Raw genomic sequence first — 23727 nt, forward strand, 5'->3', positions numbered from 1 at the left:
TTCCCCAAACTTCTACCGACAACAATTGTATTAGAACAGTGATTAACGAACGATTATTCAGATGGATAAATTTTGAAGTCGAATGAAGTAAAAGTAGAAAATCACCGACGTTTCATTCAAAAATCGCAACGAAGGGGTCATTTACACGCTTATGTAAAGTCTCGCATTGAGTGATTGGAACTAATCTACACAGTACACTGTCAAAACAAAACTGAAAAGACGATTCAAGTGCAATTAAAATCAGGGAGCTTTCTTTTTGAACATTTTTTGCCTGATTGGTATTCGTTGAAAACTGCGATTTGAATCGATATTAATAAGCAGGAAACTCTCCTTTTAGTTTAGTTTAGTCCAGCTTCGATTCGATGCAGAGTTAAATCTCGATTTCCAAGACGACCTTTGATGGTCCAATGATATACAAACCGAGGATGAACAACTGCATTACATGTATGCCACGTTCTCAACATATGCTTATCAAATAAGCAGCTGCACCACCACATATTGCAACTCGGTTAGAGTTTTATCGTCAGTCTGGATGGATTTTACGATAGCAAGTTGCTAGTCTGCGGGGCGGTAAGACGATCTGTGAACCGTGGCTGTGATACCATTACCGTATGACTAGTCGTTTGCGGATCAGGTTCGCCAGCTCTGGGAACTCCGTGATCAACTCCCATACCCACCGCATACATGTGCGATTTTTCATGCGAGTGTCACACGTGGCAAACCCATACATCCGAAGACAAGCAAGCTTTCCAGTTCTCCATCTACCGCCCTCTTTGTCTCTACGCACTCGAGCTAAACGCGATTTCTTCGTCTCTCTCTCTCTCTTTCTCTCTCCATCTCTCTCCCATCCTTTTTCAGTTGTCATCTAAAAGATCTTTCTAAACTTGGTTGCTAAGACGGCGTGTGTTCGCCTGCGTATGCGTCGGGTGTAACGATCGTTTCGAAGGCCGTACTTTGGTTTGTGGAGCGATTTGAATGTGTAATAGACACTAAGTAGATACACGGGAGGATGAATCACGGGGCAGGAGATAGATCCGATCCTCGTGGGTTTGACTCTATGGATAAAACGGTCATCAAGGTCGGTCACGTTTCGCCACATGCTGAAACTGTTGGCTCGCGTTTGGTACAAGCTCAACAGGTTCTGCACCCTCGTTTCGTTGGGGGGGCTATTCTTGAGGCTGTTCAACGGCTTTGTACCGTATAACTTCGGCGCATAATCTATTCGCGCGAAGAAAAAGAGCCACCGAACGGAGACTTGGAAGACGTGCGAAACGTGGCGTAATCACGTCTCGGTCTCGTATCATAAATATAGAGTTCAGGAACGTAAGTCTGAACGTTAAACGGTAATTTAATTACATAGTTGGCCCGACATTCGAAGCCTGAATCAGGACCACTCGTTCGGGTAGTTAACCGTTCATAATTGAAAACCCGTTGTTACAGGTGGTGGAATAATACAAGGTTTGTCAGGATGTATCGCTTCCGAAATATTGACGTTTAGAGAAATTAAAAACGTGTGGTTATTCCCGAAGGCGATTGATGCAGCACCGCAAAATGGTTACTCCAATTTGTCGAATGGTCGTGGTTTACGATCGGAGGATGAAACCGTTTCATCCCATAAATCAATGTACCGTGCGAATGTAAAAGATCACAGTAATACATAAATTTTTATATCGAACGAGACGCTGGGCGTTTGTATACAAAACACTTGGGAGTGTACGTAGCGCGACTTTCCTTTTGAAAAACGTATCACATCTAAACAAAAACTACTTTTGCAAAGAGACTGAACATTGTTTCACCAGCTCCAAATTTCGTTTCCATCCTTTATCAAAACTACCTCCATGGTATAGTCCGGAAGCGAATATCGTTCCGAGCTCTATAACAGCATGTACATCAAATCAGAGATGTTTAACGAGCAGTTGCATCCTGCAACTAGGAATTCCGAGTGCAGCATGTAATCGTGTAAAACCCGTGATGATTGTGTAAAATTAGGCGTAACGAGAGGTCAGATTCGCGGACTGAGGCCACCCAGCGAGAGTAGAACAGAAGGTAGCAACATAAGAGATTGAATCCGATCCAGTCGGTACACACAGCAATTACTTGCCGGTGGTCTATCATCCGAGAAGAGGTAGGTGTGGGTAATGTACGAGGGTACATGAGATAATATCCGAGCGCAAAGGTGCAGACTATCGCTGTGCTCTGATGTCGTCTCTGCTTCCCTGCTTCAGACGCAACATCAGCAAAAAGGAGGTTGATTTATCCCGGCGTTCTCTTTCCGTTGTTCCTTTTATCCCTCCTTCGCCATGGATATATACATGCACCGTGTATCTACTGTTACACAATATTATAAACACTCGACGACGCAACTCAAGTGCATTGCAGCATGTCGTTTTCGACCCGGATATAACGTCGAGTGTTTGACATCCGAGTAGCACACGCGTTTATTATAGATACGAAGTGCGAATAGATGTAAATTATATGTATAGAGTTTTTGGTTTCAAGAAAGTGGGTCTCAGGTATACGCACACCGCAGATTCCTCCAATCTTTTTACGAAATTTTATACCACAGGTCACTTCGCCTAAGAGGATGTATGAGATCATGATATACTCTGCGTGGAAAAGAGGACCAACCCTGCGACAGCTGGTGGATTTCCCAGGCATGGGTTAGAGTGGTTCAGGGTTCAAGAAGGGGTGGAGAATAGCGGGGGCGATGATTCCCGTTTCTAACCGTAAGTCCTGGGGGTGGATAACTAAATCCTGCAAAATAATACTCCCCCTCCGTCCTTAGGCGAAGAGGTATAACGCTGAACCGATGGAACCGTAGGGTAGAAGAGAGAAGTTGGAGTTGTTGTGTCTGGCCTTCCTGACCATTCTACGTGTACCTTGTGCGGACTATAATAGCTTAAGTAAATGTGTAAACACACCCCTGCGATTGGACAAAAGTGCAGACCGTCTGTCATAAGGTATGGATTAGGGTCTACCAGCATTGTCGTAAACTCGGAGGCAAAGCCCTTACGTCACGTCCCCGAAGACAGCTTGACAATGTTACACGCTCGCCGTGGAATAATTCATGTGAAACGTTAGCATCACACGTACACGCTTTCCATGATGGAAAGTGTTCGAGAGGAGAACAGGAAATTGTACGATGTCAAACGTTGTATAATATGAAATTTGAATATGCATATTAAAGTGGAAAAACTTACAGGCTGTGATGCTGAGAGTGACGCTCCGATCGGCGGACGTGTCGATGGATGGAAAGTCCGGGTCATCCAAGTCGAAGGAGACGCTCTCTTCGAATTCGGTCATCTCGCTGCTCGAGGAAGTCATTTTTTTCCGATTCCGGTTGGCGATGAGTGGGACGAAGTGCTCGAGGTCTTCTTATAGCGCGGCGTGAGATTATCTCTGTGACAATATAAAAGCATTCGTCATGTTGAATGAAACGTGATGGATAAAAAGAGGAAGAAGAGAGGCATAAAGAGCGAAAGAACAACCTTGCCGGGGAGGGACAACTCTGGAATGAAGCATGATGTAACTGTATACAGTGACACTGTAACGACGATATATGAACATCCTGCTGAGTCTCTTAGAGTCTGGATGTCGTCTGCCACTGCCAGACTGAGTAACTCTGACTCCACTATTTGTTTACCGGTGTACGAAACGATGCACTTTGACATCGTCTGGTAGAGGTTCGCAACCGAAAAGAGGGCGGTTTCATGATTTTTGCCCCGAAAAAACAAAAGTTTTTCCCACTTTGTCATAAACTTTTGATAATAAAAATGAAATTCAAAAGGGAGAAAAACAATCTAAGTTTGTCGAGACTAGAATCACCTTTTAAATGCCTTTAAGTTAGTTTTACAGTTAGATAGTTAGCGGTACAGTTTTCAACTCTTGCGGCTCGTTCGAATGTAAATAAAAACGTCACACGGATGTCGACTTTTCTTTCTTTTTCTTTTTCTACAGTAGTGGTGCGTTATAGCTGATCACATATCATTTGAGACAACATAGTGCCTGCTGATCCAATTCAAGTGTGCGCGCGTATATCAAACATGTTGGTATCATCGAAGTATTCAACTGTAAAAGTTTTAAAAATCACTTTTAAATCGTGCCACGAATGCTTCGAATGCTGGCGTATCGCTAAGGAGATTATCGGGAAATCGCGAAACTCGAATGGTTGAAACCGGGTTTTCTTGGTTAGGAAGAACAAACCCACTCACAGGTGTATTATGTGGGATTTATCTGGGCCGCAGAGATGAACTTGTGCCGACCCTACCGCAGATACCGAGAGTATAATATGATGTATATTGGTGGAATATTGGTTTTCTCCATCGATTCGGCAAAGTGAAAGAAAGAAGGAAAGAAGGAAGGAAGGAAGGAAGGTAAGAATTGCAATTATTTACTTTCTACCGCCGGCTGTCACAAATATCTTGTTTCTACTTTTTCTTGACTCTCTCTTCACCCGCTGTCAAGTTTCGGTTAAAATTGGACTCGTTCTTATGGTCGACGCCTTGCTAGAATAACCAATTATATGCCACGTTCGTATGCATAGGATTCAATTAAATATCTACTTTCGATTTACAGATGGCACCAGAAATCATTCGCCTGCCAGTGTGTAACATCTCGATGTCTAAATTAATTTGGTTGTTAGAGAAGCGAAGAAACCGAGTAAATAAAAAATTCTAACGCAAAGACTAAAAGTATTTGAGCTTCCTGTTCCGACTCGCTCAGATGTCAATGTACCATATCTTACACAAACACACGGACGAGTAGAAAGTGAGCGATCGTCGATTTTTATCAGTCTAATGCTAAAATAAGCCTCGACTTCCTGTATACCTGCCCGTATCTGTATAATGTTACACATATGTGCTGTCTGTAGCCGTAAATGAAAATGTAAACATAACGTGCCTGCACGATCGCTAAATGGCAAAATGCATGTGTTAATTTTATGTACATTCGGTTGAACCTTGACTAGGTAAGAATGACTCGCTAAATCTCATACATAGAATGCCGAACGGCAGCAGGAAGTAAACCGATAATGCGCTCACATGCGAAATTGAATAATAAGTGCGATAAAAATTACCCTTTCATGAATGCAAATATGGATATATTCCACGTGCCTATCACGATCGCATGCATTTATTACCATAAAAGCAATGCTCGGGTAAATTCAGTCGCTAAATTGAATTCACAGACCATGAAAATACCTTCTTTTTTTTTTGTACCAAATGATATTGGAATTTTACTGATTTTCATTCGATTATTTAATTTTCCGTTTGAAAGTACATCACGTCACTTTTTCCCCATAGCGAATTGCAGCCGATTGAAATTAATTCAAATGTGACATTGACAGAATCATATTGCGCAGAACGCAATTTGTAATTTTGTCGGAAAATCTAATAATTAAAAGATCCCGCAGAATTAAAAACGCAGTAATTATAGCTGCTGCCGATTCCGTTCCGCAGAAATGTCAAACGTAATTAACTCTAGAAATTCGTTTCTTTTCTATTTGTTTTTTACAAAACGAAATGTCGGTTACATAACTCGCAGTTTAAAGGAAGATTTATCTTATACTTTTTCTTTTCGAAAGACATTCGAAACTCTATTCCGCACTTATATGAATGACATAAGCAAACGTGGAACTAAGATGCGTATGCATAAGAAACGAATACACCGAGATATTCGGTATTTTCAACTTTGCATGCAAAATCGTTTTGTTCATACAGTATATCACATCGTCTACCTGACGGTAAATTTACTACGTTTCTTACTTCTATACCTGCAACGTGGCTCGGAATCATACCTTTGCATACGACACACACACACACAGACACACGAAGTTCAGAAGAAAGGATCGGAAAGGTCAGTAAGCTGTAACGTTGACCTGTCGTAGGTAAAAGAAACTTGGACACTTCTGGATCCGAAACTGTACAAAGTGGAGGTTTCGTCGTAAACTTCGGTATTTCAACTTTGGAGTGTGCTGATATATCCCGTTATCGACACAGGCCGTGTTCGTAAATTGACTGCCAGTACTAAAAATTCCCTAGGACAGAGACAGATCTGTCCATGAACTTGGCAGTGCAAAGAGATGAAAGATTGCTGACAGTACTGTCAGTCAATTTTCGAACACGGCCACAATATTCGTCAACTCGACGCACTTCGGCACTTCGGCACTTCGGCACTTCGGTACATGCGGTTACATTTTACTTTCAATTTTCCGGCGCGTTTATAAACGAGACTCTAGCTGCATGGGGATAAAATGATGGAACCTGAGGAGCTGCTGGCACGCATCTTCATGGGATCGACTGACGTTGGTGCAGCAGCAGTCGTGTACTTTTTTTCCAAAGGTTTGGCCTACGCCTCGTTTCACACGTAGACAAGCCCACTCACCCGAAAAACCGCGGTGAAAAAGAACGAGAGAACCTCCATCTGGTCCGGAGAGCGATAGATGCTATATCCGCATAATCATCGTCAGCGTCCGATAAGCGGAGGGTAAGTAACTACACGGATGTTTCCGATACTTGTGTTCTTTCCTGCGTAACATCCTCGAGGGTGGGGGTAAAAATACAGAATGATCAAAAAATCGAAGGGACACAATATCGAATTTTTAAAAGAGGGAAAACTTGATATATAAAAGTTTAAAATGGTCGAAGTCCAAGTATGGAGATGTAAAAGATTAGAAAGGTCAGAACGTAGAATACCAAACTGAATTCCTCTCGATAATATAAAATCGTACACAGATTCTTGATTTTGCTGTGCCATGTTTTGACCTTTCTATATTTCGTCTTTCTACACATTGACTTACTACGTGTCCAATTTTCAGTACTCGAGCTTTCCAAATTTTAAAATTCTACGAATAAGATTTTCGCGTCCATGAAAATTTGATATTCTGGGCCGTCTATCGATTAGCAATTCTATTTTTTTATTCCTACCCATTTTCGAATATTATCGAATGCAGATTGACTCCGGTGGTGAAAGAAAATTCACGACACCGTGTACATTGAAGCGAGAGAGGAAGCCGCGGCGAAACACTTGTTGGCTTATTTTCCCTCGCCTCTATGTTGGATTCTCCCATTTCTATTTCCTGTTATTGCTGTATGCAGGTATAAGGTGCGGTGTATCGTTGTCAGATCCGATTAATGCACCTTCGAGGACTCGCATCGACAGTTGTTGAACCGGGTACGTTTTTACAAATGGTTAACTCAAGGCTCGTTCCGATGGAATAATGTCACGCCGAGTTCCTTGAGCTATATTGAATGCCAGTTGCACATGTATTATACATCGATTTTATCGAAACTTTGAATATGTATTATATTTCACCATCCGTATAAATGCAATATAACGTCTCTCTCTCTCTATATGCGTTTGTCCTTCGAGTCAGATCCGGACACAATACGAAGTGAAATACATGGGTATGAATATCTTGCGCAATATCCGCTGTATCGTAAAATTCCTTGTCAATGCTCACTGATAAATACGGGAGATTGAAATGTCGTTTATCAAATTCCTTGAGCTCGGCGAGAATGTGATAGGAATTATCTTGTATCTTAGTATCAGTGCTGTTAAACACGTTATGTAGGTATTTGTACCTAACTACCGAAAAATATTCACTTCTACTTAAATTACAAGTTACAACTCAATTAGACAGTACATTTAACATTTTCTCTAGAATTATTTTCCAAAAACAGTCTATTTTTACTGAAGCAAAGAGCGATATTTCGTTCCCATTTTCTGTCATTTGCACTCCGCGTCAATAACCTTCGTATTTTCTTTGTTGACTATCGTACCGTTAATTTCGCGGTGATAATTATTCCCACCCTTTCACCTCCACCGCTGCGTTGTTTAACGGTAAATGAGACAAAACTATTCTCGGGTTCTCATCCCGAGGTCGAACGAGAACTCGTTACTTCGGAAAGCTTGAAAGTAAAACGAAACGGTGCAGGGCTGTCGGGTCAACGTCATTCATCGCCTTATTTCGTGAATGAAAACCCTTGTGAAGAGGTTCTTCTTCTTTACTGACAACTAGCATGAGCGCTCCAAAGTTTGGAAGGAAGAAGATAAACTAAACAAACAATGTACATATGTATACCTATAAGGTACAACTACGCACCAAAACCACATCTAGAAAGAACATAAGACATAACACGTTAATGCAGTACCACACTTGTATTTACGGATGTGATGCATACTTAGAAATGCTGCTGCGTCTCTATGCATGAGTATACATTTTATACAGGGTGATTCGTCCAAAAGGGACAAGTTTCGGAGGGTAGCCTAACAGCAATGTTGTTAGTCAAAATTTGATACATGCATTAACCTCTTCCTAAAGGACGAAACGAACATTTGTGTCATACTTGTTACGCAGTGTAAAACAATCAAATTTATTGCGATTCGAAGATTCTGGCGCCTTGAAATCTCGTAAAAAGATTCTTTATCCTTTCGCGTTTATTATTCATGTACACATCAGGAATTTATGGAAATGGAAGAAAGCTAGAAACTCGGAGTTACACGAAATCTTGTATAAAGAAATGCGCAAACAACCGCATCTCCAGATCAGATGTTTAATCTCAAGTTTCGTTCGATAATCAAGCTTGATCAAAAACACGATTGTTTTCTTATCCGTAGTTATATTCTGATAACAACCGAATACAAATCAGTGAAACATTCGTCCTTAGCAAGTATTTTCGGCTGGCTCACCAAATATCGCCCACTCTTCAAGCACCCTGACCATCGTCGTAGTCTCCGATCAAGCTCGATGTACCGAAACGTCAGACAGTAAAGAAAAAAGTGCAAATACCTGACGGCAAGGGCGCGACGACGCTGTTCGATTTCCGTAGTGAAACAGCGAGTCTTTGTGCTTGTCGGCGAGTCCTGCGGGCGGTCGTTAATCCCTCGAAAGTTCGGTGTACCCTGTTATAGGTACGTTGTATGTTGCTGTCGGGAGCGGGAGGCTATAAACGCAAACGAGGGAGAGACACACGTGGGTCTCGGTTAGCTGCTGTTGCTGCTGCTGCTGCCGTTGCGAAGCTCGCTCGTCTCGTTCGCGTAAACTGATTGCCGAATAAACCCCTCAGCGATCCGTTTCTGGACGCAGGTCGACAGTGTCACCCCTTCGACGTCTACTACGTGGCCTAGCGGTGACAACCGAGTGCTGTAGCCAAGGAGAAATACGTCGAGACGTTGCGTTGTCGGGGGGACAGACACGCGTACTTCGACTGACAGATGCCCGCGGCTCGCGTCGTGCGGAGCCTGATAGCAGCCGACGCAAAACACCGACTGAGCACAACTGAGTGAGTGCCGGTTACACTCGGCACTCGGAACCACCTCGGAACTATCGGTTTAACCAAACCAGCCGAGAGGCTTTCAAGCATCGGTGGATACGGCATCGGAACGCAGATGCGCGATGATGTCTCCGGTGGCATATTCCTGGTGAAAATTACTTTTACGTTTCTTTTTTTTCTTTATAAATTCTCAGAGCATTGGAAGATTTCATAAAATATTGTACGAAAAATTGTTTTCCTACAAAATTGTAATTACTCGAACACACTAATAGATTTTCATAAAAATTTGTATTTTTTTCAGTTAAAAATCTACGATACGTTACAATTTTGTACGAAATAAGACGAGATGTTTCAATTTCTTTGAAAATTTTTAGTAGTTGAAATATTTACCAGGGATGTTTCGAAGAATGGATCGTTCAGACGTTGACATATCCACGATGTGTCTGCGATACAAGGTCCACCTTGGCGACGTTCGTCTGTTTCTTGTGTACCTTGCATCGCATGTTCCTTCCTCTTTTCCTCGTCGCTACACGTTTAGCACCTATGAACGAGATGTTTCGTTTTCAAAGGCTCGTCAATGATATATCACGTCCTTGAAACCGCCTTTGTGTCGTTGGTGTTTATCATTATTAAACGCCATTTCGACACGAATTTTATCGCAGAAATTTGCGATGGAGCAAATCGCGTCGTTGTTTAATGCTGCTGCAGGCTGTGACCGTTTGGGGCAGCACATGCGCGCAACTCTCGTGAGATTTCACAGCTGTGTTTTCATTGATGCAATACAGCTCGCTCGAGGAACTGCAGTTTGTATCTCAAGATCACCTTAATACCCACGAGTCTAACGTTGAATCGTATTGAAAATCCTTTTGTGCATCGGAAGCTCAATTTCCAACATTTGCCAAAGATCCTTGTCCTTAATCTTCGATTCCTAGAATCGTGTATTATCAACAGTATAAAATCTTTCATCCAAAGCATCGATCACGTTCGTTGAAAATTCACATTCCCGAAAATCACGACGTATCTACTATAAACTTTTAAATTTAGGACCAAACAGATTCACAGAAATGAATTTATTGTCCTGAACCAGCATACACGACGTGCATTAAGTTATAAAACCTTCACGTGTTCCTCATACTTACCAGTTGGAAAATGGAACGAAAGCTGGTATAAAACTGGTAGCCGTCCACATCTTGACACAAGTCGTTATTCCACTTGTCAAAGGTGAATGTAGCGCTTTCAAATAGACAAACTTGAGAGCCACGCATCGGCGAGAATTTACCCACTGTAATTTCTGCCTCGATGTACTGTAAAATATTTCCGTAACGGTATTCTGATAGATCTCATCGCTCAGAGATTGCATCGCAGCTGATACTGAATATAGTATAAATCGTCAAAAAATACGAAACAGATTGCACCGATTAACGATCTAAATCTGATTGGGTCTAGTGGTATTGTTAGCTGTCTAACTACACTGTGAAACGTGATTATATACGCAGGTATGTCACATGTGCTGGTACATCTTACTTTCCTATAAATACCAAAGTCCGGATTAGCCTGATCAGTGATCTATAGTTTGCTGTTGCTGTAATTAGCTGTACGGATCCAACTGCAGACGCGTTGTCGATGCTCTCTCTTTGCAGATCTCATTGCAGGTAGGTATCTATGTGTGCATATGATATTCTCAGCGGTATTAGAAAATAGAAGGCAGTGCTTCTTTCGGGTAAAAAACATTCTCGCAGCTAGGTCAGGCTCTCCTCAGTCGTTGGAACAGGCTTTCATCATATACTTATATAAATACTTATTTTCCATTTTCAATTTCCTCATTCTTTCCAGCAATTCGAAGAATCTATGAAATTTAACATCGTCACACGATTGCATACGTAGATATTGTTCGATCCATATACAAGGCACAGCCCCAGGCCAACGGAGCATCGATCTTCGAATTCATTAATTCTGTTAATCTTGTTCGGAATTTCCATTCTAAATCCTACTAACCTCGAGGATATGGAAAGTAAAAGTTTACTTGGAATTTTTATATTCCCAAGTACATCCGGAATGTTTTAAAATAATAGATTGTATGGTGTGTGTTAAACGCGGTTGTATAACGTCTCGAAACTGTTGGCATGCACAGCCGGCGTGATTCTCGGCCAGTATATGGCCATAATCAATGTTTTTTGATAGTGAGCGGCGAACCCGTTCGCACGACGGTTCGTCTCGCGTACTTTGCATTCCACGAGATGTCGACTTCTTTTGCGCTGACTAACGCCTCTTCGGCAATGAAAAACTCAGCTCTCATTGATTCGCTCTGGTTGATACTAACAAAGCGGGGATTAGAGTACTAGTACTGCCCGTGGGCGGTGAGAACTGAGAACAAAGGTATATAAGCCTCAATTTGTTGATGGATTTTCGCGCAAGATTCACAATGATTTCGCCTTTTCTTATCGCTGTGATTCTGAACGTTCAGCTACTTCTAAATTGCCAAGAGATAAGAATTCGCCGTGGAGATTACGCGCTGTTGTCGTTATAAGGATGACAGAATTTTGCACTCGATAACGCTCAGTCAAAACCAGACGCATCACGGTCCAACCTTGCTGATGAATTTTACCTCAGTGCCATATAACAAAACTCATATTGAAATGGAACAACATTTCCACCCTTTTCACCGCGTTTTTCCAATGCTGCCGGTACGTTTTCCGGTTTGGAGAAACTGCGAGAATTTCATCTGCAGGAGGAAGAGATTTACAGCTTACCAGCCTTATGGTTCTTGATCTCTAATCGGACTCATTAAGGAAAATTCTTTCTGGAACTTTCGTCGCACTCTCCAAATTGCTGGCCCTGGATTTGAATGGGATCAAAACCACCACTTTTTCTCTCGGCTTGTTCCACGGTCTGGATGACCTGCAAAGTGTACAATTGGCTATGAATCGATTGACAGAAATCTTCAATCCTGTAGTCAAAGCCGAGCGACTGTTACCGGGCAAAAGTAAGCTTGCAAGTCGGAGCGGGGCTTTTTAACGGGTTGGTAAGATTGAGGGAACTTGACCTCGGTAGAAACAAGATTAGCGACTTCCCTGCGGGCTCCTTTTTCGGATTTCGAAACCTCGGAAAACTTTCGGTGGCTTGTAATCTTCTTCGAGAGTTGCCCCCTGGGATTGTTCAGGGATTAAGCATTTTGAGAAACTTGCGTTGTACGGTAACCGTATCGAAATATTACCACTCGAAACATTCTATGCTTTGGTCTTTATAAAGAACGTCGATTTGGAGAATGACATAATGAGGGAAATTTCTGTTTTCAGCGTTGTTCCGAATTCGAGTTATACGAACCTCGTCGATTTCCCCGAAGGTACGTTTCATGGACTGACCAATCTGCGATGCAACCATTTCGATGTTTTCCGGCTTAACGAGCTTTAAGTCTTCGCAGCTGAAGCACAACGTCGTCACTTCCGTCTCCGTGAATGCATTCAACGTCTTGATCTCGATGTAGACGTTGTATCTGCAAGAAAATAAACTGACTGTTTTGAACACCGCGTGTTTGGCGGAATGACTAATCTCAGGATTTTGTACTTGGACAGGGACCACGTCAGCTCCTGAGAAGTCGGACAATTCGATAATCTTATAGCATCGGTGCAGTTTTCGTTGAGTAGCAATGACTTGACAGTTTTACAAGCAGAGGGTCTGGCGGATCTTCCGAAGTTTGGAAAACTTGACTTGGCTGACAATTCACTCGCAAAAAAATCGACCGTAAAAAAGCTACGACTTTATTGGACAATAATGCAATTTAAAGAGGTGCTATTATTCTCAAGACTGTTATGCAATAAGTTTATCATTCATGATTTTTGAGTGAAAATTAGTGTGAATATAGTTTTTTTCCAGGACAAAGACTGATTTTCAAAATACGTAGATCGTTTCCTACTATAATAAGGCAGAAGAAAGACATAATTTTAATTGAAATGAAGTTGTCTGAATCTCGTGGATTTATATTTAGTAACGTGTAATCAGGCATTGTAAACGTATGATCCGCGATTCGTTTCTTCGTGTAATCGGAAACTGGTGAACACTTGACTCGATCTAGGACTTCTAAATTTGAGACGCACGGTGATCTGTGCGTTTAATATACGTTCGTCATTCTCTATTTAACGTTTATTAAATTGATCTTATAGTAACTTCCTGGAAGATCTACGCCACAGACTTGCAGCTTGTTAAGCTGTGATCATAGGTTACCCGGAAACTGAGCTTTGCGTGAAATTGTAACACAACCATATCTCGAGCTTAATTATCATGCCAATTAGCGTTGCCATGGATTAAATGAAACTTTGAATGCAACTAGCGTCGAGCTGAAATGCGTAATTAGCATTATGAATCGAAGGCTAATTTCAGTTAAATCAAGAGAGCCCGATTTCAGCGTTTCTCGCTGCAATGGGCAAATCCTAGTTCCACGAACTGGAAAGTCCATCAAGGTTTTAAGGGAGCTTTCCAGTGTGAAATTTTCAAAAAATCGATTTTTTTTTTTTTGCTTTATCGAATAGTATACACTCTTCCGAATATTCCCTGAAATTTTCATGCCGAAATTCAGATTATTTCGGTTACTGTACAGCATTTTTTGGAAGAAGGCAACGGAGCGCTACAGCTGCCCGTGCGACCGTTATTTCTATTGTCTCGTTCCTACCTGCACGTACATGAACTTGGCTCGCCAATTGTCGAAAATGTGAATTCGGACTATTGCATAATTTGCCGTTAATTAGCCGTAAATTAGTCGCGCGACTTATTTTTTTGTCGCACTCAATTTTCAAAAAAAAAGCGGATGGCGTGCTAAATTCTTGAAAATCAATCAATCACTGTGTGTGGCAACTAGCCCCAAAGCACGTATTCTGCGGCAAGCAGATAGTAGAAATCGCTACGCAGTGTGCTGTGTGCACCTTCAATGAAGGTTACGACCCAATTTTAAAAATTTTGAAGACGATGGGATGCACGATAGGGCCGAGCGCCGCAGATTTCGCCGCTAAGTACAAGAATGCGCGCATCATCCAAGCAAACCGCCGGGCGTCCCTGGATAGCAAAGAGGCGAGGACAGCTCGTCGGACTGAACAATCCATTGAGCACGATCTTTTCGAAGAAGCAGAAGGGATATTGTACGGACCTGGCATCGCTGATTGACCGTAAGTAAACGATTTACTTAAAATTTCCTCACTTGAAACTTTGAACGCGTTTTTCTCGAAACAGCATTTTTCAAAACGGTGTCCAACTTGGAGGGCAGAGTTTTAAAGCTATCGAGTTGAATTTTTTACACAATATTCTTAACGTCATTGTTTATCGTGCTATGGAAGCTTTTTTTTTTTTTTGACATCTTCCTATTTTTTTGTAAAAAAAACTGCCAAAAAAAATGCTAAAATCGATACTTTTTGTTCAAACCGGCGCCATTTTTGCAAAAAAAAAAAAAAAGAAAAAAGCCTCCATAGCACGAAAGCCAATTATATACCGATCAATAATCTTTTTGTGTTTTTTGTTTCAGATCAAAATTGTGACCCCCAACGTGGACACCACATCCAAGTGCATTTTCTGCAACAATTGTTTCATCATTTTTATAGATATTAATTAATAAATGAATCGATCTTTAAAAAATTGTTTAGTATTCTTCAATACCCAATTAATATACAAAAAAAAAACCAGACCGATTAGATTATTTTTTCTTTAAAAAAAAAAATCGCGAAAAACAGCGATTTTTCGGGCTGTCACACTGGAAAGCTCCCTTAAATTCTGTTGTGTAACTTTCCTTATGCAACGTGTATACATACTGTCAAAAATTACAAGTAATTATAACTGCTTATTTACTATTTTCATATTCACAATCAGATCTGTTGCTTCGATTGAATTTCATCCTCAACACTCTGTCAATCACTCTTAAAATTATCCTGCTTTCACACCATCTGCGAACAACCAGTTATGAAATTGATATTTTTGCGAATCCCTACATGAAGCTAACAAAAAGTAAACGAGTCAAGTCACACTTCAGGCATTGTGAGTACCCATCGATTTAACATGACTTGTTTGCTTAAACTATGCTTTCGGAAAAAATATATATTATGTATAATAATTGACATGGAATACGCGTTAACTGGAATGTATCGAGGAATTTTCCATCAAAATCTTCATTTATCACGTGTTCTGCTCACAGTCAAGAGTCAAAATATGCGGTTACTCGCATGCTGTGCGTTACTGTTTTTGGTGTCAAATCGATGTTCACATGGGTCGATGATACTGTATGAAAATGAAACGATAGATGATAATCAGATTGGTATTAAATGCTTGGAGAGCTTGCTGGATACCACCATTTGGGACAGTAACAGTTTCGTTATAATTTTCGATCACAACGAAGCGGTAACCGATGCATTCTTTCAACGAAACTCAAACTTCTCTTGGAGATTGATAAAATCAACAAGTAGAACTGTCCTGTCGGGATTTTCTAACGTGATACTTGACACAAACAACTTTGAAAGCTTGAACGAAACTTTAAGCTCAATTGATATCCATCGAGTGGATATCTACGCCAAGCTCGTAGTCAGATTTAGAAAAAGATTCACGGACGTCGATGAAATAAGAAGGTCCTCGACTGGGACTGGAGACGTAATGTGGAATTTGGACAAAACGCGAGTCGTTTACCTGGTGCCTTGCGGAGCGGAAATTCTCGTCATGAGGTCTTTTTCGTTTGCAAAAAACTGTCGAGCTGGCGAACTTGAGGTCTTGGACGCTTGGACTGAAAACGGTTTTCAGAAGAACGCTGAATTGTTCCCAGAGAAGATATTGGACATAAACGGGTGCGTGCAGAACTATTCGCTCCTCTTGAACGACTCTAGCCTGCTTCAGGGTCGCATAGAGATCACGGAAACGGGAGAAACGGTGGCTGGTGGTGTCGGAGGAAGACTGGCGTCCATTATTGCTGAAAAAATGAACATGGTGCTGCATTTATTGCCGGAAGCACCCCAAACTCGTGAAGAGCTTCACGATCAGGTGAGAAAATGATGTGGATTTGTCTTCAGTCAGGTGTGGTTCTTTTACCTTTGCCGCAATTGTTATTGCAGATTAAACAAGGCGAGTCGTTGTTCTCGATATCAGGGAATATTCCCGTCGCCATGCTAACAGAAGATTTGCAATATATATCGGGATACATGGAAGAGTCGCTCGGTTTCGGCTATATCAATGGCGATTCGGAAGTTTCCTGGAAGAATTTGATCTGGCCCTTAACTAGCCAAGTGTGGGCGTACACGGGCTGCACTCTTATACTCTTTTCCGGCCTAGTTGTTGTGGCAAACCGATACTACAGACGGAAGGTGAAGTCTGATAAATTCGGGATTATCGATTCCCTCGGCATGCTTTTTGGAAACACTAGAAGCCTGCCGCGCACCGGCTTTATGAGATATTTGGCTGCGATCTGGATCTGCTACTCGTATCTGATGGACGCATCGTATTCCTGTGGATTGGTCAGTTTCCTGACAAAGCCAAAGCAGAAGCGCGTTATAAATACCCTCGAAGAGCTGCTTACTACCGGTATTGAATTCGGCGGCGGGAATGTGGGGCGAGAATTTTACAACGATCCTTCAGATCCCATCATGAAAAAAATTTACGATCAGTACAAAGTCTGGTCAAGCACCGAAATGTACGATCGTCTCATCGAAGGGCACTCTGTCGTTCATATTTTCACCTCTACTCTCTACATGTATAACACGGATTACAGTGGTGTAGTATTCACTTGCGGCTATAAGAAATACTGAGAATAAGCCTTTTTATTTCATCAATTTATGAAAAAAAATTACTTTTGTCTTCAGACAAGCTTAACCACCAACTCCGCATGTTGAAAGAGAAAGCCTGTACCTTCCATGCTCCAATCCTCATGAGGAAGGGATCGCCGTTTGCAACCGGGGTGCGTCGGTACGCTCTACACGCAGTTGACAGTGGACTGCTCGTGTATTGGTTGCATCAATACACGCGTAAGCCAGTTGCGGACCAAAGGTTCGGTGACGCGGGGCCAATGACAATTTCAATGATGCACGTCCGAGGAATATTCTGCCTCCATGGTCTCCTGCTAACTTGCAGCACGGTAGTTTTTCTGGTCGAACTTATTTTTCACAAGTACTTTTCTAGTCCAATGTCTAGATCAAAGGATTCTGCACGTTAATGAAGTATTTTTTATTTATTTGTCAACCACTGACGTCAACTTAATTTATATGCAAATGACGTATGGAACTATAAGCTTGGTTGTATTGAATTATTAATCCCTAACACTGTCGGTAGCTGGTTAAACGAGCATAGTAGCTCGGATGAGTTTTACTTTGACTATACATTCATCGGGTAAAAGCAATGTAATCGATTTCGCGATGGCTTTCAATACACTTTGAGACGATAATAAATTCATGGAATGAAAACAAATGAGGAACGATAGATAAATGAGATATCCTGAACAAATAATGACTCTGAGTATTAACCTTTTGCTGCACTGCGTCTCACATATGAAAGACTTTTTTTGAATCGGTTATTCAAGATGTACATGCAATTTTTGAGTTGCCGTTGTCATGTTTTTTGCATAATTGGACTTCGAAGATGTCAATGTTGATATTTTTAGAGGGATTATGATAATTACGCGAATGCAGTGAGCGCTATAAATAAACAAAGCGCTGAACAGCCTGCCTTTATAGAAGAAAATGTAATTGTGGGAATGCATCTCGGTACTTAACTCTGGTCTAACTTACTAAATTACTTAACTTGAACGAGCCGACAGGATTATTCAGTATGCATTAAGCGCGAATGAAAAGCCAGGTGTTTTCCTTAAGGGACTATATTTGCCGGCATTCGATTAGGAACATATTGCTAAGACGGTTCACTTTTTTCTCGTATTCCACCGAGTACGAAAGTTCGTTGGTATAATTTAGCAAGAGTCCCTATGCGGTTTATATTCGCGAGTTATAAATTACTCTCTTTATTCGTAATCCGGTGTTCCGGTGATTCTGAGCTAGCGGTGAAAACATTTAACAAAAGTGGCGATGACAATATATTGGAATGCTTCGAAGCGTTGATATCTACTACGCGCTGGGTAGGACAAGATTCCTTAATAATATCCAACGCGATGGATATAGCGGGAAATGATTTATTCAAACGACATCTCAACGTTGCGTGAAAGTTATACTCTGCACAAAGAAAGATCACCTTGCCAGGTTTTTCGGATTTGATGCTGTTTACTAACAGTTCTGATAGTCTGGACGAAAATTTACGTCTAATTGACAACTAAGGAATCCACTGTTGTACCAAGTACGTGATTATCGTGGCGGAGAACTTTGCAAATTTAGATGACATCAGGAAGGCTTGAGTGGGAATCCCGGCAGCGATGTGGAGCTTGGATGAAAGTCGCGGTGTTAACTGGTGTCTTGCAAAGAAGACGTTATATTCATTCTCATTTATGTTCCTGATATAATTGTTCCCAGAGAAATTATTGGCCATTCAGGATTGCGTCCAAAGTTTTTCAGCTATTCTCGAAAACGTCGCACAACGTCAGCTTCGCATCGAATTTGCTGGAACAGGAAAAATGTTATTGGGTGGCGCCGGTGGTCGACATCATGACCATTATTGCTGAAAAAATTAACATGAAACTAAATTTGTTACCGTGTGAACCGGACACTTGGGTTTTGCCCGCGGATGAGGTAATTTAGTGAATACTCACAATCAGTCCAAATAGCTTTATCCGCAGAAAGTAAAAGCGAATCTGTATAAATGTCCCAGTACCTTGTTAACCAAAAATTCTTGACGCGACCTCCGCGTACATGGAGGCGTGGCTCGGTTTTAGCTATATTACTGGTGGTCTCGAACTTTCCTAGAAGATTTTCGCGTGGTCATTATCCATTACAGTGAGGATAATTGCGCAATGGACATTTGTTCTATTCTGCATTTTAGTCATCGTTGCGATCCGATGTTGCCGGCAAAAAATCGTCTCTGATAAAATGGCAATAGTCGACGTCTTTAGCATTTTGCTGGGCATCGCCAGAATGTTTTGTTGAGCTGAGAGCAAAGTTTGCTCGGAAACTAAGCTTTGAACGGATTAATAACATGATAAACATATTTCGAGCTTAATTATCATGCCAATTAGCGTTGCCATGGATTAAATGAAACTTTGAATGCAGTTAGCGTCGAGCTGAAGTGCGTAATTAGCGTTATGAATCGAAGGCTAATTTCAATTAAATCAAGAGCGCTCGATTTCAGCGTTTCTCGCTGCAATGGGCAAATCCTAATTCCACGAACTGGAAAGTGCATCAAGGTTTTAAATTCTGCTGTGCAGCTTTTCTTATGCAACGTGTTTGCATACTGTCGAAAATTACAAGTAATTATAACTGCTTATTTACTATTTTCATATTCACAATCAGATCTGTTGCTTCGATTGAATTTCATCCTCAACACTCTGTCAATCACTCGTAAAATTATCCTGCTTTCACACCATCTGCGAACAACTAGTTATGAAATTGATATTTTTGCGAATCCCTACATGAAGCTAACAAAAAGTAAACGAGTCAAGTCACACTTCAGGCATTGTGAGTACCCATCGATTTAACATGACTTGTTTGCTTAAACTATGCTTTCGGAAAAAATATATATTATGTATAATAATTGACATGGAATACGCGTTAACTGGAATGTATCGAGGAATTTTCCATCAAAATCTTCATTTATCACGTGTTCTGCTCACAGTCAAGAGTAAAAATATGCGGTTACTCGCATGCTGTGCGTTATTGCTTTTGGTGTCAAATCGATGTTCACATGGGCCGATGATACTGTATGAAAATGAAACGATAGATGATAATCAGATTGGTATTAAATGCTTGGAGAGCTTGCTGGATACCACGATTTGGGACAGTCACAGTTTCGTTATAATTTTCGATCACGACGAAGCGGTAACAGATACATTCTTTCAAGGAAATTCAAATTTCTCTTGGAGATTCGTAAAATCAACAAGTAAAACTGTCCTGTCGGGTTTTACTAACGTGATACTTCACATGAACAACTTTGAAAGCTTGAACGAAACTTTAAGCTCAATTGATATCCATCGAGTGGATACCTATGCCAAGCTCGTAGTCAGATTGAGAAAAAGATTCACGGATGTCGATGAAATAAGAAGGTCCTCGACTGGGACTGCAGACGTAATGTGGAATTTGGATAGAACGCGAGTCGTTTACCTGGTGCCTTGCGGAACGGAAATTCTCGTCATGAGGTCTCTTCCGTTTGCAAAAAACTGTCGACCTGGCGAACTTGAGGTCTTGGACGTTTGGACTGAAAACGGTTTTCAGAAGAACGCTGAATTGTTCCCAGACAAGATATTGGAGGTAAACGGGTGCGTGCAGAACTATTCGCTCCTCTTGAACGACTCTAGCCTACTTCAGGGTCGCATAGAGATCACGGAAACGGGAGAAACGGTGGCTGGTGGTGTCGGAGCAAGACTGGCGTCCATTATTGCTGAAAAAATGAACATGGTGATACATTTATTGCCGGAAGCACCGCAAAGTCTTGAAGAGCTTCACGATCAGGTGAGAAAAAGATGTGGATTTGTCTTCAGTCAGGTGTGGTTCTTTTACCTTTGCCGCAATTGTTATTGCAGATTAAACAAGGCGAGTCGTTGTTCTCGATATCAGGGAATATTCCCGTCGCCATGCTAACAGAAGATTTGCAATATATATCGGGATACATGGAAGAGTCGCTCGGTTTCGGCTATATCAATGGCGATTCGGAAGTTTCCTGGAAGAATTTGATCTGGCCCTTAACTAGCCAAGTGTGGGCGTACACGGGCTGCACTCTTATACTCTTTTCCGGCCTAGTCGTTGTGGCAAACCGATACCACAGACGGAAGGTGAAGTCTGATAAATTCGGGATAATCGATTCCCTCGGCATGCTTTTTGGAAACCCCAGAAGCCTGCCGCGCACCGGCTTTATGAGATATTTGGCTGCGATCTGGATCTGCTACTCGTATCTGATGGACGCATCGTATTCCTGTGGCTTGGTCAGTTTCCTGACAAAGCCAAAGGAGAAGCGCGTTTTAAATACCCTCGAAGAGCTGCTTGCTGCCGGTATTGAAATCGGTGGCGGGAATGTGGGGCGAGAATTTTACAATGATCCTTCAGATCCCATCATGAAGAAAATTTACGATCAATACCAAGTCTGGTCAAGCACCGAAATCAACGAGCGTCTCATCGAAGGGCACTCTGCCGTTCATATTTTCACCTCTACTCTCTACATATATAACACGGATTACAGTGGTGTAGTATTCACTTGCGACTATAAGAAATACTGAGAATAAGCCTTTTTATTTCATAAATTCATGAAAAAAAAATTACTTTTGTCTTCAGACAAGCTTAACCACCAACTCCGCATGTTGAAAGAGAAAGCCTGTACCTTCCATGCTCCAATCCTCATGAGGAAGGGATCGCCGTTGGAAGACGAGGTGTTTTTCTACGCTTTACAAGCAGTTGAAAGTGGACTGCCCCTGTATTGGTTGCATCAATACACGCGTAAGCCAGTTGCGGACGAAAGGTTCGGTGATGCGGGGCCAATGACAATTTCAATGATGCACGTCCGAGGAATATTCTGCCTCCATGGTCTCCTGCTAACTTGCAGTTTTGTAGTTTTTCTGGCTGAACTCATTTTTCACAAGCACTTTTCCAGTCCGGTATCTAAATCAAAGGATTCTGTACATTAATGAAGTATTTTCTATTTACTGTTCAACTAGTAACGTCGACTTCGTTTATATGTAAATGACGCTTGGAACTTCATGCTTGCTTGCATTAAATTAATAATTCGTAAATATTCGCACTCGGCTGATGGAGCTTTTTAGCCTCGATGAGTTTTTTTGCATTATACATTCATCCAGCAACACCAGTATAATCGATTTTACGATTGTTTGTAATACATTTTCAGTTAATAAAAAATTTATGCAATGACAAGTGAGGGCTGATATGAAGCTGAGATACCCTGAAGAAATAATAACTCCGAATATCGAGGTACGCTGTCACGTTCTTATCTACTCTTGATCACTCGGAATTTATTGGTGACAAAAAAAATGTTTCTTACCTAGAAAGTATAATATCAGTTACAAAATTAAAAAGAAAGTCAAAGCCCAGCGACTTCATTTCTCAGTAGGGAGGATGAAACCCTTGATTTCTTGTACCACGGTATGACTTGTCATACTTTATCAATACTTTTATGCGTAGAATAACCCAACGGTATTAGGCACATTTTGATAAATTTGGCGAGTTGACAGGATCGTTCATTATGCATTACGCGCAAATGAACAGCCGTACGTTTTCCTTAAGAGATTACATTTCCCGGCATGGCGGCATTTAATTAGGAATACATTGTCGAAACGGTACAGTTGTTTTTCATACTGTGTCGAGTACGAAGCTGCGTAAGTACAATTCGGCAAGAGTCGATATGCAGTTCATACTTGCGTGCTATACGTTACTCCTTTTATTTCCAAACCGATGTTTCTGTGATTCTGAAATAGCGATGAGAACATTTAACGAAAATGGCATTGTTGTTTCCGAATGTTTCGAGGCATTGATGTCTATTACGAAATGGGCGGGTCAAGATTTGGTAATAATATCCGACGAGATGGATAAACTGGCAAATGATTTCTTCAATCGACATCTAAAGGTTGGCTGGAAGCTGTACTTTGGAAATAAAAGGATTACCTTGACAGGTTTTTCGGACGTGATTCTGTTCACGAACAGCTTTGATAGCCTGACCGAAACTTTGGAACTAATCGACATCCGAGGAATGGACTGTCGTGCAAAGTACGTGATTGTCGTGGCGGAGAACTTTGCAAATTTGGATGACATTAGAAAGGCTTCGGTGGAAATCCCGGCAGCGATGTGGAGCTTGGATAAGACTCGCGTCGTTTATCTGGTGCCTTGCAAGGAAGACGTTATGGTCATGACATACTTTCCGTTTGTCAGAAACTGCGAAGTGGGAGATCTCCAAGTTTTAGATATCTGGAGGCAAAATGGCTTCGCATACGGAGCTGAATTATTTCCAGAGAAGATGTTGGACATTCACGATTGCGTCCAGAATTTTTCAGCCATTGTAGAAAACGCCACGCAGCTTCATCTTCGAATCGAATTTACTAGAACAGGAAAAATGGTATTAGGTGGCGTTGGCGGTCAACTCATGACCATCATTGCCGAAAAAATGAACATGAAGCTAAATTTATTACGGTACGAAGTGGACACTTGGATTTTGCTTGTGGATGAGGTAATTTAACGAATACTTACTCCAATTACGTTTGCCCGCAGAAAGTAAAAAGAAATCTGTACTACTTTTCGTCTATAGATAGGAGAGGGCAAGTCACTTTTCTGGTTCTCCGGAAACATTCCAGTACTTTGTCAACTGCAAATTCTTGATCCGACTTCCGCGTACATGCAAGAGTCGCTCG

At 41.4% G+C, this 23727-nt stretch overlaps 1 protein-coding gene across 1 annotated transcript in view; it reads right to left on the reverse strand.

Moving 5' to 3' along the window:
- LOC107228140 (protein pinocchio) overlaps window positions 1-9261 on the reverse strand; it is a 65690-nt gene extending 56429 nt beyond the window's left edge. The window contains exons 1-2 of the mRNA XM_046745480.1: window positions 8789-9261; window positions 3201-3399 (exon numbers count right to left, since the gene is read on the reverse strand). Of these exons, the coding sequence (XP_046601436.1) occupies window positions 3201-3324 (124 nt within the window). The 5' untranslated portion in view covers window positions 3325-3399; window positions 8789-9261. The remainder of the gene's footprint in view (window positions 1-3200; window positions 3400-8788) is intronic.
- Window positions 9262-23727: the final 14466 nt, after the last annotated feature.

The sequence above is a fragment of the Neodiprion lecontei genome, chromosome 1 (assembly GCF_021901455.1).
Source record: "Neodiprion lecontei isolate iyNeoLeco1 chromosome 1, iyNeoLeco1.1, whole genome shotgun sequence".
NCBI classification, from domain to species: domain Eukaryota; kingdom Metazoa; phylum Arthropoda; class Insecta; order Hymenoptera; family Diprionidae; genus Neodiprion; species Neodiprion lecontei.